The following is a 14,677-nucleotide window of genomic DNA, read 5'->3' as shown; positions in this document are numbered from 1 at the left end:
AGTTTGGGAAATCTAGAGGGAGGTTTTGTGCTAAGAGAGGTGGTCAGTAGGCTTCAAAGTGTTGGTGTCATTTAGTCTATCTTGAAGGATGAGGCCTAAGTTTGTTGAAAAGGAGAGAAAAAAAGGCATTCTAGGAAGAGAAAAGAGCATGGTCAAAGGCTTGGTAGTAGGAGAGAGAATGGTGCATTGGCAAAAAACAAACTGTTGACTGTAAGAAATGGTGCAAGATGAGGCTGGAAAGACTGATTAGGCCACGTGGGCAGCACTTTGTGTTCTATGTCACTGAGAGTGCAAGTGATACGAAGCCAACAAAGTATTTTAAGTTGAGAGAGGTCATATTTGTTGACAAGACATATAACCTCAACAGCAGAATGAAAAAGATACTGAAAGAAAACACTGGAAGCAGCAACCATTAAAAGGGCTATCCCATTAGTCCATGTTTCTGAAGCCTGAACAAGCAATGTGGCACTGAGAATGGAGAAGAGGTGACAGAAATTTTCTGTGTAAAAGGCCACGATCCTATACCCTGTATAGGACACAGTGGAATAAATATATTAATCCTGTGACTTATCCTCTGTTAAATTCCCCATAAGCAACTTTGCTGCAGGGGAGGCAAAGTAGGAAATCAGAGAAGGTGTTAAGAAGAGGGCATTTGACCAAGGCCTCAGATTCATCTACCTCCCCACTTAACAAACATTTACTGCTGCTTATGTGTCAGATGCAGTTTTAGGTGTTGGGGATTTAGCATAAATAAAACAAAACAAAGAAAAATCCCTGTTTCTGTAGGACTTATATTCTTCTAGAAAAGACAGAAAGTAAACAAAACACACTGTTAAAGGCTGTAGACAAAAATAAAGCAGGGAAGGGGCACCTGGGTGGCTCAGTCGGTTGGGCGTCCGACTTCGGCTCAGGTCATGATCTCGCAGTTCGTGGGTTCCAGCCCCGCATCGGGCTCTGTGCTGACAGCTCAGAGCCTGGAGCCTGCTTCGGATTCTGTGTCTCCCTCTCTCTCTGACCCTCCCCCGTTCATGCTCTGTCTCTCTCTGTCTCAAAAATAAATAAACGTTAAAAAAAAAAAAAATAAAGCAGGGAAGAGGGATAGAAAATGTTGGGGAGGGGCTACAATTTTAGATAGGTGGTCAGGGAAGGCCTTCTGAGACAAAGTTATTTCAATAAAGACAAACCAGGAGTTAAGAATATATCAAGCAGAGGAACATCAGATCCAAAGGCCTCCAGGCAGGAGTCTGTCTGTATTCCAGAAAAAGCAAAGGTGGGGGGGTGGGCAGCATGGCTGGAACAGGGTGAATGTGGAGAAGAGCAGGATACCAGCTGGAACTTGGTAGCTGGGGAAGGGGAGAAAGGAATTCAGGCTGAGAAAGGTGTGTGAACAAAGGCCCAGGGAATAGCTTGCTGTTTGTTGTGATGCAACACAAAGGAAGCCAAATACTACTGGAAGAAAATCACCATTGTGTCATCCACAGTCACTCTAAAATCATGTCAGTTAGTCTTAGTGGAGCCCTTGCTGCTGCTCAGCAATTTTCTTATCTATTTCTTCATGATTCCCATAACTCCCCTGCAATGACTAGCCAAAAGAGGATCCAGTCAGAGGATAAAGTGCTGATATTATCCCCCATGCCCTCTCTAAGCAAGCCCAGAATATACACTTTCCTACTTTAATACCTTTGTTTAAGTTGAAATATCTACCTGGAGTTTTATCTCCACCTTTCTGAAATCCTATTCATTCTAAAAACTTCTCTTGATTCCTCAGACATATCTCATCTCTCTGTTTTTAAACTCTCTAATTTTTAAAAAAATCTTTACTTATTTATTTTTGAGAGAGAGCGAGAGAGAGAGAGAATGAGCATGCGCGTACACATGAACAGGGGAGGGGTAGAGAGAGAGGGACGCAGAATCCGAAGCAGGCTCCAGGCTCCAAGCTGTCAGCACAAAGCCCAACCTGAGGCTTGAACGCACAAACTGTGAGATCATAACCTGAACCAAATTCAGACATTCAACTGACTGAGCCACCCAGATGCCCCTCTAAACTTTCTAAATTCTATATATTATAGAGCTCTTTTGGCATTCAGAACATTTTGCTTTATATATCATTAATTGTGTAGTTGCCAGTCTTCTTAACGGGGATATCGGCTCTCAGAGGACAGAAACTATGTGTCATCTGCTCTGCCCTCTCTGTACCTGGCACTGGCCCAGCAGAGATTTACTACTTGCTGAATTGAACTGCCATTCTTGCAACGTAAGCATGGCACTGGGCATGCAATACATACCCACCCTGGACTAGAGTGACTGGTAAACATAGTGTAGGCAGGATTAACTGGCAAACACAGCCATATCTCATGCAGAATGGTATACAGGAAAGAGCATGGGCTTCAGATCCAGACATAGCTGGACTCAAATCGTGGCTTCCCAGAGTTTATTAACTGTGTAACTCATGTCACTTTAACTTCTTGATCTTTAGAAAATGGGTAGGTACTGCAATCTATTCACACCATAACTGCACTTGTTGTAAGGATTAAATGAGATAATTATTGTGCAAAAATGAGAACAGAACTTGATAGAAGGAGACGCTCAATAAATTATCGTCAAATTACCTTCCCAAGTCATATTTTAAAAATGGAACTTATCTAATAGAAAAGTTGTAAGTATATTTGTATTGTCTTGTATTTGTACTTGTATCACTTTTTGCAATATAGGCACCCCACCCTAAAATGGAACGTAACTCATACCTCTGTATTTTAAAGTCTATTTTCAATGCAATAACAATAACAAAACAATTCTTAAAAAAAATTAAAGTTTTTTGTGCTTTCCTTAATTCAGTTTTTATATAATGTACTTGTCAAAAATAGGCTGCTTTGGTGGGTCAGTAAAAAAGCAAAAATTATTTCCTGGTTTTGTGATTCAAATGGGATCTCAGTATCTCTAATATAGCAAAGCAAGGACTGTACTTGGAGAAGACTTTGTCCTGAGATAAAACATTTCAAGGTGATTTCTATTGTTGACAACATCACAGGTACTGTTAATATTACAAGTGACTATTGCCAACTATTGCCTATGTTCACAATCACAGGAAATGTTAAGTTTTAGTTTGAGGGTAATAAAATTCAGATGTAATCATTTTCCTTTTCAAGTTCACCAACCTGACTTTTATCCTTGGAGCCTTTGGGGGGTTTAGCCATGCAGTGTTAAGAACTCTTGGCCCCAAGTGCATAATGAAGAGGACCTGAGTTGGTAGCAATGGAAAGAAAAAAAGAGTCCTCAGAGAAATTTAAGAGATAATACAACAATTTAATGGATTTGATGATTTGATGGTGGATAAGGGAAAGAGAAGTATCTAAGCTGACAGGTTTCTGGACTGGGGAATTAATGATATGCAAAATTAATAAAACTGGCAAGGTCCACTTAAGTTCAGAAAGGCTCTCATGTTGCTTAAACCTGTAGGCTTGAGAAATATCAAAATTACTGATTAAGATGGTTAACAGTTATTACAGATTCTGTCATGATTTGAAAGATTTGTGAAGATAGGACCATGGCCTGAGGTGTCAGATAGATGTTCCTGGAAAAGTAAGTAGGGCATACCTTTTAAGCTCAAATGCATCGCTCTTTCCACCAGGATACTAACTGCAAAAGTTCCATCCAACTCATCTGGGCCCTCCTGGGCTGGGCAGACTTCCCCTGTGGTGGTGTTGCAGGGGACCTGGGTGGAGGCAGGAGACTTCTGGTGGTCAGGTGATGGAGAGCGCTGGATCTCATCATGCCTTCTGGGGAACTGCTCAGACTCACTGTGGCTGCTGCAGTCCACAGAATCCAGTTCATGAGCAGGCCCAGGGTGTGGGGAAGGAGAGGAAAGAACCACGTGAACTCGCAAGGCAGCTCCTGAGAGGTTGGAAGCATTTCGTCCAAACAGAGGATACACACCTGCAAGAGGATGGAGGAGAATAAGCCCAAACAAGCAGGAACCAAGAACACCCTCTAACCTTGGAGGAGATGACTGAGAGTGCTTGTGGTCCTCTCTCCTTTGACAGGGCTACATGCCCCAACAAACCAGTCTGTAAAAGGAAGTATAAACCTAGTATTCCTTCCTTTCTTCCCAGCACACACACTATCTCCATTAATGGAAAGTAGTGAGAGCTTGGATTTGAAGTCACAGCCAAATGACTACCAGGCAGAGCTGTTGTGGAATAGATTTAGGTGCTGGGGGCGAGCAGACTTAGATGACCTCTGAAGCCTCTTGAAAGTAAGATTTTTTTATTAAAGCAGGAGTGGCCTGTCTTCTCTTCCACATGTCCTTACTGGCCCTTGTCCTTAGGCCTTCTCCTTAGGAAGCTGTCCTGGTGCTCAATTTAGCCTGTTTCAACAACTAAATATGTTCTGGCAGTAGCCCTGAAGATCATTTGGAAGTGAAGTAGGAGGTGGAGGCAAAGGAGGCAAGAAAGAAAATTAGAGGAATTAGTACTTGTTGAGTGTTTTTCACGTGCTGGAATCTGAGGGGTTAGGTAACCCACCAAAGTGACTTTTTCAAAAAGTGGTAGATTTAAACCCAGGGATCTGAACTTATAGACTTCTTGGATATTAAAATGAGATTTAATTATAAAGCAGAAGGCACTATGAATTCTTTCAGAATCTCAAAGATTGCTTCATTAGACTCATTTCAATTCAGGAAAATGGAGCTATTTGATTCACAGAAAGCAGCAAGATGGAACTTTCCGTGTTCTTTTTATTTTTGTTTTTAAGTAACCTCTTTTCTTCTGATGCAATGTGTGAATTATCATCATTATCACAAGGAGAAAGTAAGGGTGATAGGAAGGGAGTCATCTAAAAACAACATAGCCAAATCCTTACCCCAAGAAACTTAACAGTTACTTGGAAGGCCGGTTGGAAGAATGACTGGATGGACTGCTTGACTCATCCAACAAATACATCAAATGCCACACCTTGTACAAAGCCCCTTCACAAGAGGATAAAAAGCTTAGACTGAAGGGATGTGGAGAAGCATGAGAGAAATGGACAATCTGAAAAGTTAAATCCTGCCTTTGGTATCACTCAGTAAAAAGAGGTACTTGTGCTTGAGTTTGATCCCTAAATGTTTATTCAGTGTTCCAGACCTTTCTTCAGCACAGTGAAGTTAAAAGCCTATCTTTACAAACTTTAGTTCAGGTGAGCTTTGCTTACTTCAAATACTTTTTCTGCATGCTCCCTGAAGTGACTCTAGGCTTGCCCAGAAAATAGGGCACATGGCATTTAATGAGGTGCTCAGCAGAGCCAGAATTACACCTGCTGGGTCCAGAGAGAACCAGAAAATCCGGAATTATCACCCAGATACTCAGTTCTCCTTCTTTAGCTTGGGCCACTTGTTCAACAACAGGGTTTAGAGCACAAGGCTAATAGAGCTAAAATAGGGTTGTGACTCAGTTTCTTTAGCTGTATAGTGAAGAAAATAACAACTAACCTTACAAGGAGTGTCCCAAAGAAAAAATATCATGTTTATAAAGAATCTAGTCTGCTCATTATAGTTACTAGACTTATTTTTCTAAATGGCAAAACTGTCCCTCCTCTATTCAGACCCCATTGAAACAGCTTTCCATAGCTCTCAGAAAAACGTACAGTACTCTTGTTTGCTTTTCTACCTTCGTCTCCTATCATCTCCCATCCTATATATCCTATGATCCAGCAGTACCAAATTACTTACAATGCCTAAAAGGTGTCAAACTGCTTCATGCCTCTGCACCTTCACAGGCTATTTTCTTGTTCAGAATATTATTCCCCCCCCCCCCCCCCTTCCTTGGCTTATTCCTAAGTCCTTTGAAACTCAGTTCAAGGGTCATTTCCACTGAGGTATCATCCTTGAACCAAAGAGATATTGCATCCCTGTGCTCCATAATACCACTGAGAATACCTTTTCATAGTTCTTCACTGTAAATGTTTATTTACTACTCTATTCTCTCACTATTTCTTATTCATCTTGAACTCCCAGGGCCAAGTATATGTATCAAGTACTGAACAAAAGTTGAAAAGAAAGCATCTAGCACATAATGCCACTTGTAAAATGTTACCTTTTTCCTTTCTGCCTTGTGAACTAGTTTAATACCATGAAGGTTTTCTTTATGATTTCAAGATATGCTGACCAGACAGGGAGGATATCCTAGTCTCATTAGCAGGGATGTTTTTCAGAGTATTTAAAAAACGAGCATTCTAGATTATCATATAGGCTCTTATACATTTTTTTTAAGGTAGTCCCCTAAGTTCACCCATTTTTATTTTACACTTATTGACTGAGAACAATATTCTAGGGAGTATATCACATAGTGCTTGTCATAGAGCAGGTACTCAAACCACAACAGCTGAGGATAGTTCCTCACTTACCACTGACAGTTAATGTCCTTGCTGACCTCTCCCCAAGTCTGACCAGGTCCACATAGGCTGAGCCAATCCAACTGTCTGTCTGGTGGGGCCTCTCCACACTGTCATTGCCATAAGCCCGCCACACTTGGACCTCTAACCTCTCTTCCCTGAAATACCAAAGCAGTGACGGGCCCCTATTGACTTCTGCTCTTTTGGATGCCTTGAAAGTAACCATGACCTGCTTTTTGTTTGTAGATTCTTTAGGCTTCTTGAGAGGGGTCCAGAAGGCTTCATGATCATAAAATTTGTAGCGGAGGTAGCAGTGTATGTTCTTATGAATGTGCTTTTGGCCGGCAAGAAGCACACAATGCATGGGCAGCCAGAGCCTTGGGGTGGATATGGTGACGGTGGCTGGCTCCTCTTCATCCATCGTGACAAGATTCTTCAGGTTATTCTCAAAGCTCCAGCCCAATAGCTCAGCAGCTTCCAACACCCGCTCTCTATCTCCAGGATGTGTGAAGGAAACTGAAAGTTCTAGGCCACCCACAATCTTCTGCATGAGCTCCAAACAGTGAGGCAGGGCCCCATCTTCTGGTAAAATGATAGGATACCATCCTGTGATCCCTTATGGAAAAAAATAAGATTTTCAATTATTGTTTTAAGAATAAAAAGATATACTCACTTCCTACTTCAGAGCCACCATCACCCTGGCCCAAGATAGAAAAGAAAACATATCCACAGAGCACTGGAGTTTGTTTCATCTGATTACTGAAAGACAATGTGATCAGATGGAAGAACAAAGGCTAGGAGTTGGAAGACCTGAGTTCTCTCCTAGGCTCATCTCAAAACTAGTAGTTCAGTCTAGGTAAGCCATTAATTTCTCTCAGCCTTGGTTTCCTTACCTGACAAATGGGAAAATTAGTGCTAACCTTACACATCAGACAAAGTTGTTTAATCATCAAATGAGATAATGGTTTTGGAAGAGTTTGAAAGAAGTGCTACAAAAAATGTGAAATGGAGGGGTTGGAAGATGGCAGCCAAGTAGGAGGACTCTGGCTTGCTTTGTCCCATGAATAAACTAGATAACTATCAAATCATCCTAAATACCCCAGAAATTGACCTGAAGACTGGTAGAACAAACTTCACAACTAAAGGGAGAGAAGAGGCCACATCGAAGAAGGTAGGTAGCGTTGGGGACATAGTTTGGGAAAGAAACTATTGCCGTTGTGGTGGGGGGAGAGCCATGGTCACATGGAAGGGAGATAGATTAGCACGGGAGAGTTTATGGGGGAAATGAATCCCCATAGCAATTGGCTTGGAAGACAAGAGGGGCTGAATTTCCTGAGTTCCTGTAATGAGTGGGGCTTAAAGCCTGGAGTTTGAAAGGTCAGCATGCTTGGCTCTGATAGAGCCTAGAGGGCACTGGGGCTGCTCTTGGAGAGGAGGTAGGCAAACAGCCTGGGAACACAGTGTGGGAACATACACTAGGGCACATAGTGGGAAAGTTATTTGCTCACTTCAGAGTGTCCCAGAGAGATAGAGAGATAGTGTTCACAAAGAGACGCCTCTGGAACAAGAAGTTGGCTGGTGTCATTTACATTCCCCACCCCTCAGCATAAGCACAGGGAACCAACGCAGTGCTGACACTCATTACCTAACTTGCTTACACCAAGCCCCACTCCCCCTGCTTTGGTGCAACTGTCCCTCCCAGTCATGCTTGCCTTAGTCCCAGCACCACAGGCCCCCTGCCCCAGAAGACTAGCCCAAATCTCTGCTCACAATGTGTTTCCCGACGTGGGAGTTTTGTGGAGGCTGGGTTCCTGTGGGGTGGCAGTGGTGACAGGTTTCATTTCACACATAGACCAGAGCACACCTAGTTAAAATGCACACCACCTTCAGGCCAGGGACCAAACACTGCCCACAAAAGGCAAAGAGAGCCTCTGCAGACAACTGGCCTGAAGGATAAAGTGACCAGGAAAAAACAGGAGAGCACACGCAGCACATACTGGAGACACTCCTGGAAGTGCCAAGCCATGGGGAACAGGAGTAGCAATACTTACATTGGGCAAAATTATATTGGACATCACTCCACAGGACACTACAGGACCTCTTCTTCACAAGATCATGACCCTCAAGAACAGGAGATGTGGCTGACTTTCCCAACACACAGAAACAGGCACAGTGACTTAGACAAAATGAGAAGACAGAGAAATTTATCCCAAATGAAAGAACAGGACAGGGCCATGGCTGGAGATCTAAGTGAGACAGATATAAATAACATTCCTGATAGAGAATATATAGTAATGGTCATAAAAATACTCACTGGAGTCGAGAAATGAGCGGAACACATGAGTGCGACCTTCCTTAACACAAAGAAAAGAACATAGCAGAAGCTCAAGAAGTGGAGGAACAAATTTATGACCCAGAAGACAGAATAATGGAAAGAAATAAAACTGAACAAAACAGAGGAAAAAAGAATTATACAAAGTGAGAACAGACTTAGGGAACTCAATGACTCCATCAAATGTAGTAGCATTCATATTACAGAAGTCCCAGGATAATAAGAGAGACAGGGGGCGGGGGCAGAAAATTTATTTGAAGAAATAATGGCTGAAAACTTCTGTAAATCTGGGGAAGAAAATAGATATCCAGATCCAGGAGGCACAGAGAACTCCCAACAAAATCAACATAAGCAAACTCACACCAAGACATATTGGAATTAAATTGGCAAAATATAGTGATAAAGAAAAAAATTTTAAAGCATTAAGACAAAAGAAGACAGTAACTTACAAGGAAAAACCCATAAGGCTAACAGGATTTTTCAGCAGAAACTTTCCAAGCCAGAGGGAGTGGCACAACATATTCAAGTGCTGAGGGGAAAACTCTGCAGCCAAGAATACTCTATCCAGCAAGGCTATCATTCATAACACAAGGAGATATAAAGAGTTTCCCAAACTAAAACTAAAGGAGTTCATAACCGCTAAACCAGTTCTGTAAGAAATATTAAAGGGGACTCTTTGAGGAAAGAAGAAACCAAAAGTGACAGTATAAAGGTAGGAAACACAAGAGCCATAAAAATGGATGTTTCTGTAAAAAATCAGTCAAAGAACTCATAAATTAAAAGGATATAAAATATAACAACATATACCTAAAATGTGCAGAAGAGAGGAGTCAACAATGGGTTCAAACTTAAATGACCATCAACTTAAGATAGACTGCTATATGCAGAAGAGGTGATATGAAAACCTAATGGTAACCATATATCAAAAACCACTAATAAATATGCAAAGAATAAACAGAAAGAAACCCAAATATATCATTAAGGAAAATCATCAACCATGAAAGAGAGAAAGATAGGATCAGAGGAAATCTTCAGAAACAACCATAAAACAAATAATAAAATGACAATAAATACACATCTATCATAATTATTTTCAATGTAAATAGACTAAACATTCCAATCAAAATACACAGGGTAATAGGATAGATAAAAAAACAAGACTCATCTATATACTGCCTACAAGAGACTCACATTAAACCTAAAGACACCTGCAGATTGAGGTGATGGAGTGAGGGGATGGAGAAACATCTATAAGGCAAATGGATATCAAAAGAAAGCCAGAGTAGCAATACTTATATGAGACAAAATAGACTTTAAAACAAACTGTAACAAGAGACAACAAAGGACACCATATAATAATAAAGGGGACAATCCAACAAGAAGATATAACAAGTATAAATATTTATGCACCCAGAGGCACCTGGATGGCTAGGTTGGTTAAGCACCCAATTCTTCATTTAGGCTCAGGTCATGATCTCACAGTTTGTTGAGATTGAGCCCTGTGTCAGGCTCCACGCTAAGCGTGGAGTCTGCTTGGGAGTCTGTCTCTCCTTCTCTCTCTCTCTCTGCCCCTCCCTTGCTCATGTGTGCTTTCTTATCCTCTCTCTCAAAATAAATAAATAAACATTAAAAAATATTTATGGATCCAAATACATAAAACAGTTAATACCAGACATAAAGGAAACAATCGGTAATAATACAATAATACTAGCAGACTTTAACACCTTACTTACATCAAGGGATAGATCATCTAAACAGAAAATCAATAAGGAAACAGTGGCTTTGAATGATCCACTGGAACAGATGGATTTAACAGATATATTCAGAACATTCCATCCTAAAACAGCAGAACACACATTCTTTTCAAGTACACACAAAACATTCTCCAGAACAGATCACATATTAACCCACAAAACAAGCCTCAACAAATTCAAGAAGATGGAAGTCATACTATGCATCTTTTCTGACCACAACTTATGAAACTAGAAGTCAACCACAAGAAAAAATCTACAAAGAGTACAAATATATGCCGGTTAAACAACATGAAGTATTAATAAACAATGAAGGGTTCAACTAGAAAATAAAAGAAGAAATAAAAAAGTACACGGAAACAAATGAAAATGAAAACACAATGGTCTGAAATCTTGGGATGCAGCAAAAGCAGTTCTACGAGGGAAGTTTATAGCAAATGAGGGCTACCTCATGAAGTAAGAAAAAAATCTCAAATAAACAACTTACCCTCACACCTAAAGGAGCTAGAAAAATAACAATAAAGAAAATCTAAAATCAGTAAAAGGAAATAACAAAGATTAGAAGAGAAATAAATGATACTAAAACCAAAAAAAAAAAAAAAAAAAAAAAAGAGAAAGAACAATGAAACCAGGGGCTAGTTCTTTGAAAAAAATCAACAAAATTGATAAACCTCTAGCCAAACTGATCAAGAAAAAAAAGGGAACTTAAATAAATAAAATCACAAATGAGAGAAGAGATAATAACAACTAACACCACAGAAATACAACTTTGAGAATATCATGAAAAACTATATATCAACAAATTAGATAACCTAGAAATGGATATGTTCTTAGAAACATATAAATGACCAAAACTGAGAAAGAAATAGAAAATATGAAGAGAATGATAACCAGTGAAGAAACTGAATCAGTAATCAAAAAACTCCCAACAGGGGCGCCTGGGTGGCGCAGTCGGTTAAGCGTCCGACTTCAGCCAGGTCACGATCTCGCGGTCCGTGAGTTCGCGCCCCGCGTCAGGCTCTGGGCTGATGGCTCAGAGCCTGGAGCCTGTTTCCGATTCTGTGTCTCCCTCTCTCTGCCCCTCCCCCGTTCATGCTCTGTCTCTCTCTGTCCCAAAAATAAATAAACGTTGAAAAAAAAAATTAAAAAAAAAAAAACTCCCAACAAACCAAAGTCCAGGACCAGATGGCTTCCAGGTGAATTCTACCAAACATTTAAAGAAGAGTTAATAATATTCTTCTCAAACTAATCCAAAAAATAGAAGAGGAAGGAAAACTTCCAAATTTATTCTGTGAGGCCAGCATTACCCTGATACCGAAACCTGATAAAGGCACCACAATAAAAAGAAAACTACAGGCCAATACCCCTGATGAATACGGATACAAAAATCTTCAAAAATTCTAGCAAACTGAATCCAAGAGTACATTAGAAAAAATCATTCACCACCATCAAGTGGGATTTATTCCTGGTTTTCAAGGGTGGTTCAATATCTGCAAATCAATCAATGTGATACATCATATCAGTAACAGAAAGGCTAAGGACCATATGATCCTATCAATAGGTGCAGAAAAAACCATGTGATAAAGTACAACATCCATTCATGATAAACCCTCAACAAAGTACGTTTACAAGGAACATAATTCAACATAATAAAGGTCACTTAGAAAAGCCCTCAGCTGGGGCGCCTGGGTGGCTTGGTCGGTTAAGCATCCGACTTCGGCTCAGGTCATGATCTCGCGGTCCGTGAGTTCGAGCCCCGCGTCGGGCTCTGTGCTGACAGCTCAGAGCCTGGAGCCTGTTTCAGATTCTGTGTCTCCCTCTCTCTCTGCCCCTCCCCTGTTCATGCTCTGTCTCTCTCTGTCTCAAAAATAAATAAACGTTTAAAAAAAAAAAAAAGCCCTCAGCTAACATCATCCTTACTGGGGGAAAAATGAAGAGCTTTTCCCCTAAGGTCAGGAACAAGATAAGGATGTCCACTCTCACCACTTTTATTCAACATAGTACTGGAAGTCCTAGCCATGACAAGTACACAACAAAAAGGAATAAAAACATCCAAATTGCTAAAGAAGAAGGAAAATTTTCACTATTTGTAGATGACATGATACTATACATTAGAAAACCAGAAAGACTCCACCAAAAAACTGTTAGAGCTAATAAACTAATTCAATAAGTTTGTAGGATACAGGATAAATGTATAAAATCTATTGTATTTTAATACACCAGTAATGAAGCAGCAGAAAGAGAAATTAAGAAAACAATCCTAATTATAATTGCACCAAAAATACCTAGCATAAGATACCTACGAAAAAACCTAACCAAAGAGGTGAATGACCTGTACTCTGAAAACTAAAATACTGATGAAAGAAACTGAAGACAACACAAAGAAATGGAAAGACATTCCATGTTCATGAACTGAAAGAATATTGTTAAAATGTCGATACTACCCAAAGCAATCTACATATTCAATGCTATCCCTATCAAAGTAACACCAGCATTATTCACAGAGCTAGAACAAACAATCCTAAAATTTGTATGGAATCAGAAAAGACCCCAAATAGCCAAAGCAATCTTGAAAAAGAAAACTAAGGCTGCAGGCATCACAATCCCAGACTTCAAAATGTATTACAAAGTATGGTACTGTCACAAAAACAGATACTCAAATCAATGGAACAGAATAGAGAACTCAGAAATGGATCCACAAACATATGAACAACTAATCTTTGACAAAGCAGGAAAGAATATCCAATGGAATAAAGACAGTCTCTTTAGCAAATGGTGCTGGGAAAACTGGACAGCGACATGCAGAAAAATGAATCGAGACCACTTTCTTACACTATACACAAAAATAAGCTCAAATGTAAGACAGGAAGCCATCAAAATCCTTGAGGAGAAAGCAGGCAAAAGCCTCTTTGACCTCAGCCACAGCAACTTCTTTCTCAACATGTCTCCGCAGGCAAGGGAAACAAAAGCAAAAATGAACTATTGAGGCCTCATCAAAATAAAAAGCTTCTGCACAGTGAAGGAAACAATCAGCAAAACTAAAAGGCAACCGAAGGAATGGGAAAAGATATTTGCAAATGACATATCAGATATAGCGTTAGTATCCAAAATCTATAAAGAACGTATCAAACTCAACACCCAAAAAAAACCAAATAATCCAGTGAAGAAATGGACAAAAGACATGAATAGACGCTTCTCTAAAGAAGACATCCAGATGGCCAACTGACACATGAAAACATGCTCAACATCTCTCAGCATCAGGGAAATACAAATCAAAACCACAATGAGATACCACCTTACACCTGTCAGAATGGCTAACATTAACAACTCAAGCAACAACAGATGTTGGCAAGGATGTGGCCAACATCCTCTTTCGCACTGCTCATGGGAATGCAAACTGGTGCAGCCACTCTGGAAAACAGTATGGAGGTTCCTCAAAAAATTAGAAATAGAACTACCCTACAACCCAGCAATTGCACTACTAGGTATTTATCCAAGGAATACAGGAGTGCTGTTTCAAAGGGGCACATGCATCGCAATGTTTATAGCAGCGCTATCAACAATATTGAAAGTATGGAAAGAGCCCAAATGTCCACTGACAGATGAATGATAAAGATGATGTGGTATATATATACATATATATACATACACACACACACATACATACAATGGAGTATTACTCAGCAATCAAAAAGAATGAAATCTTGCCATTTGCAACTACGTGGCTAGAACTAGAGGGTATTATGCTAAGCAAAATTAGAGAAGACAAGTATCATATGACTTCAGTCCTATGAGGAATTTAAGATACAAGACTGATGAACATAAAGGAAGGGAAGCAAAAATAATATAAAAACAAGGAGGGGGACAAAACATAAGAGATTCTTTTTTTTTTTTAAATTTTTTTTTTTCAACGTTTATTTATTTTTGGGACAGAGAGAGACAGAGCATGAACGGGGGAGGGGCAGAGAGAGAGGGAGACACAGAATCGGAAACAGGCTCCAGGCTCTGAGCCATCAGCCCAGAGCCTGATGCGGGGCTCGAACTCACGGACCGCGAGATCGTGACCTGGCTGAAGTTGGACGCTTAACCGACTGCGCCGCCCAGGCGCCCCAAGAGATTCTTAAATATAGAGAACAAACTGAGGGTTGCTGGAAGGGTTGTGGGTGGGGGGATGGGCTAAATGGGTAAGGAGCATTAAGGAAGACACTTGTTGGGATGAGCACTGGGT

The 14,677-nt window shown here is 40.3% G+C and overlaps 1 protein-coding gene across 5 annotated transcripts in view; it reads right to left on the bottom strand.

Annotated features, from left to right (window-relative positions):
- The window catches only part of C2CD3 (C2 domain containing 3 centriole elongation regulator), a 143,613-nt gene that overhangs the window by 53,636 nt on the left and 75,300 nt on the right, over window positions 1–14,677 (bottom strand). For 4 of the 5 annotated variants that reach the window (XM_043580265.1, XM_043580264.1, XM_043580266.1 and 1 more), the window contains 2 exons: window positions 6,379–6,981; window positions 3,595–3,933 (listed from right to left, as the gene is read on the bottom strand). In XM_043580265.1, coding sequence (XP_043436200.1) covers window positions 3,595–3,933; window positions 6,379–6,981 — 942 coding nt within the window. The remainder of the gene's footprint in view (window positions 1–3,594; window positions 3,934–6,378; window positions 6,982–14,677) is intronic. The other variant, XM_043580267.1, reaches the window with a different exon arrangement.

Source organism: Prionailurus bengalensis, chromosome D1 (genome assembly GCF_016509475.1).
Source record: "Prionailurus bengalensis isolate Pbe53 chromosome D1, Fcat_Pben_1.1_paternal_pri, whole genome shotgun sequence".
Taxonomy (NCBI): Eukaryota; Metazoa; Chordata; class Mammalia; order Carnivora; family Felidae; genus Prionailurus; species Prionailurus bengalensis.
The sequence above is the reverse complement of the archived record's forward strand: the minus strand, read 5'-3'. Positions and strand labels throughout refer to the sequence as shown.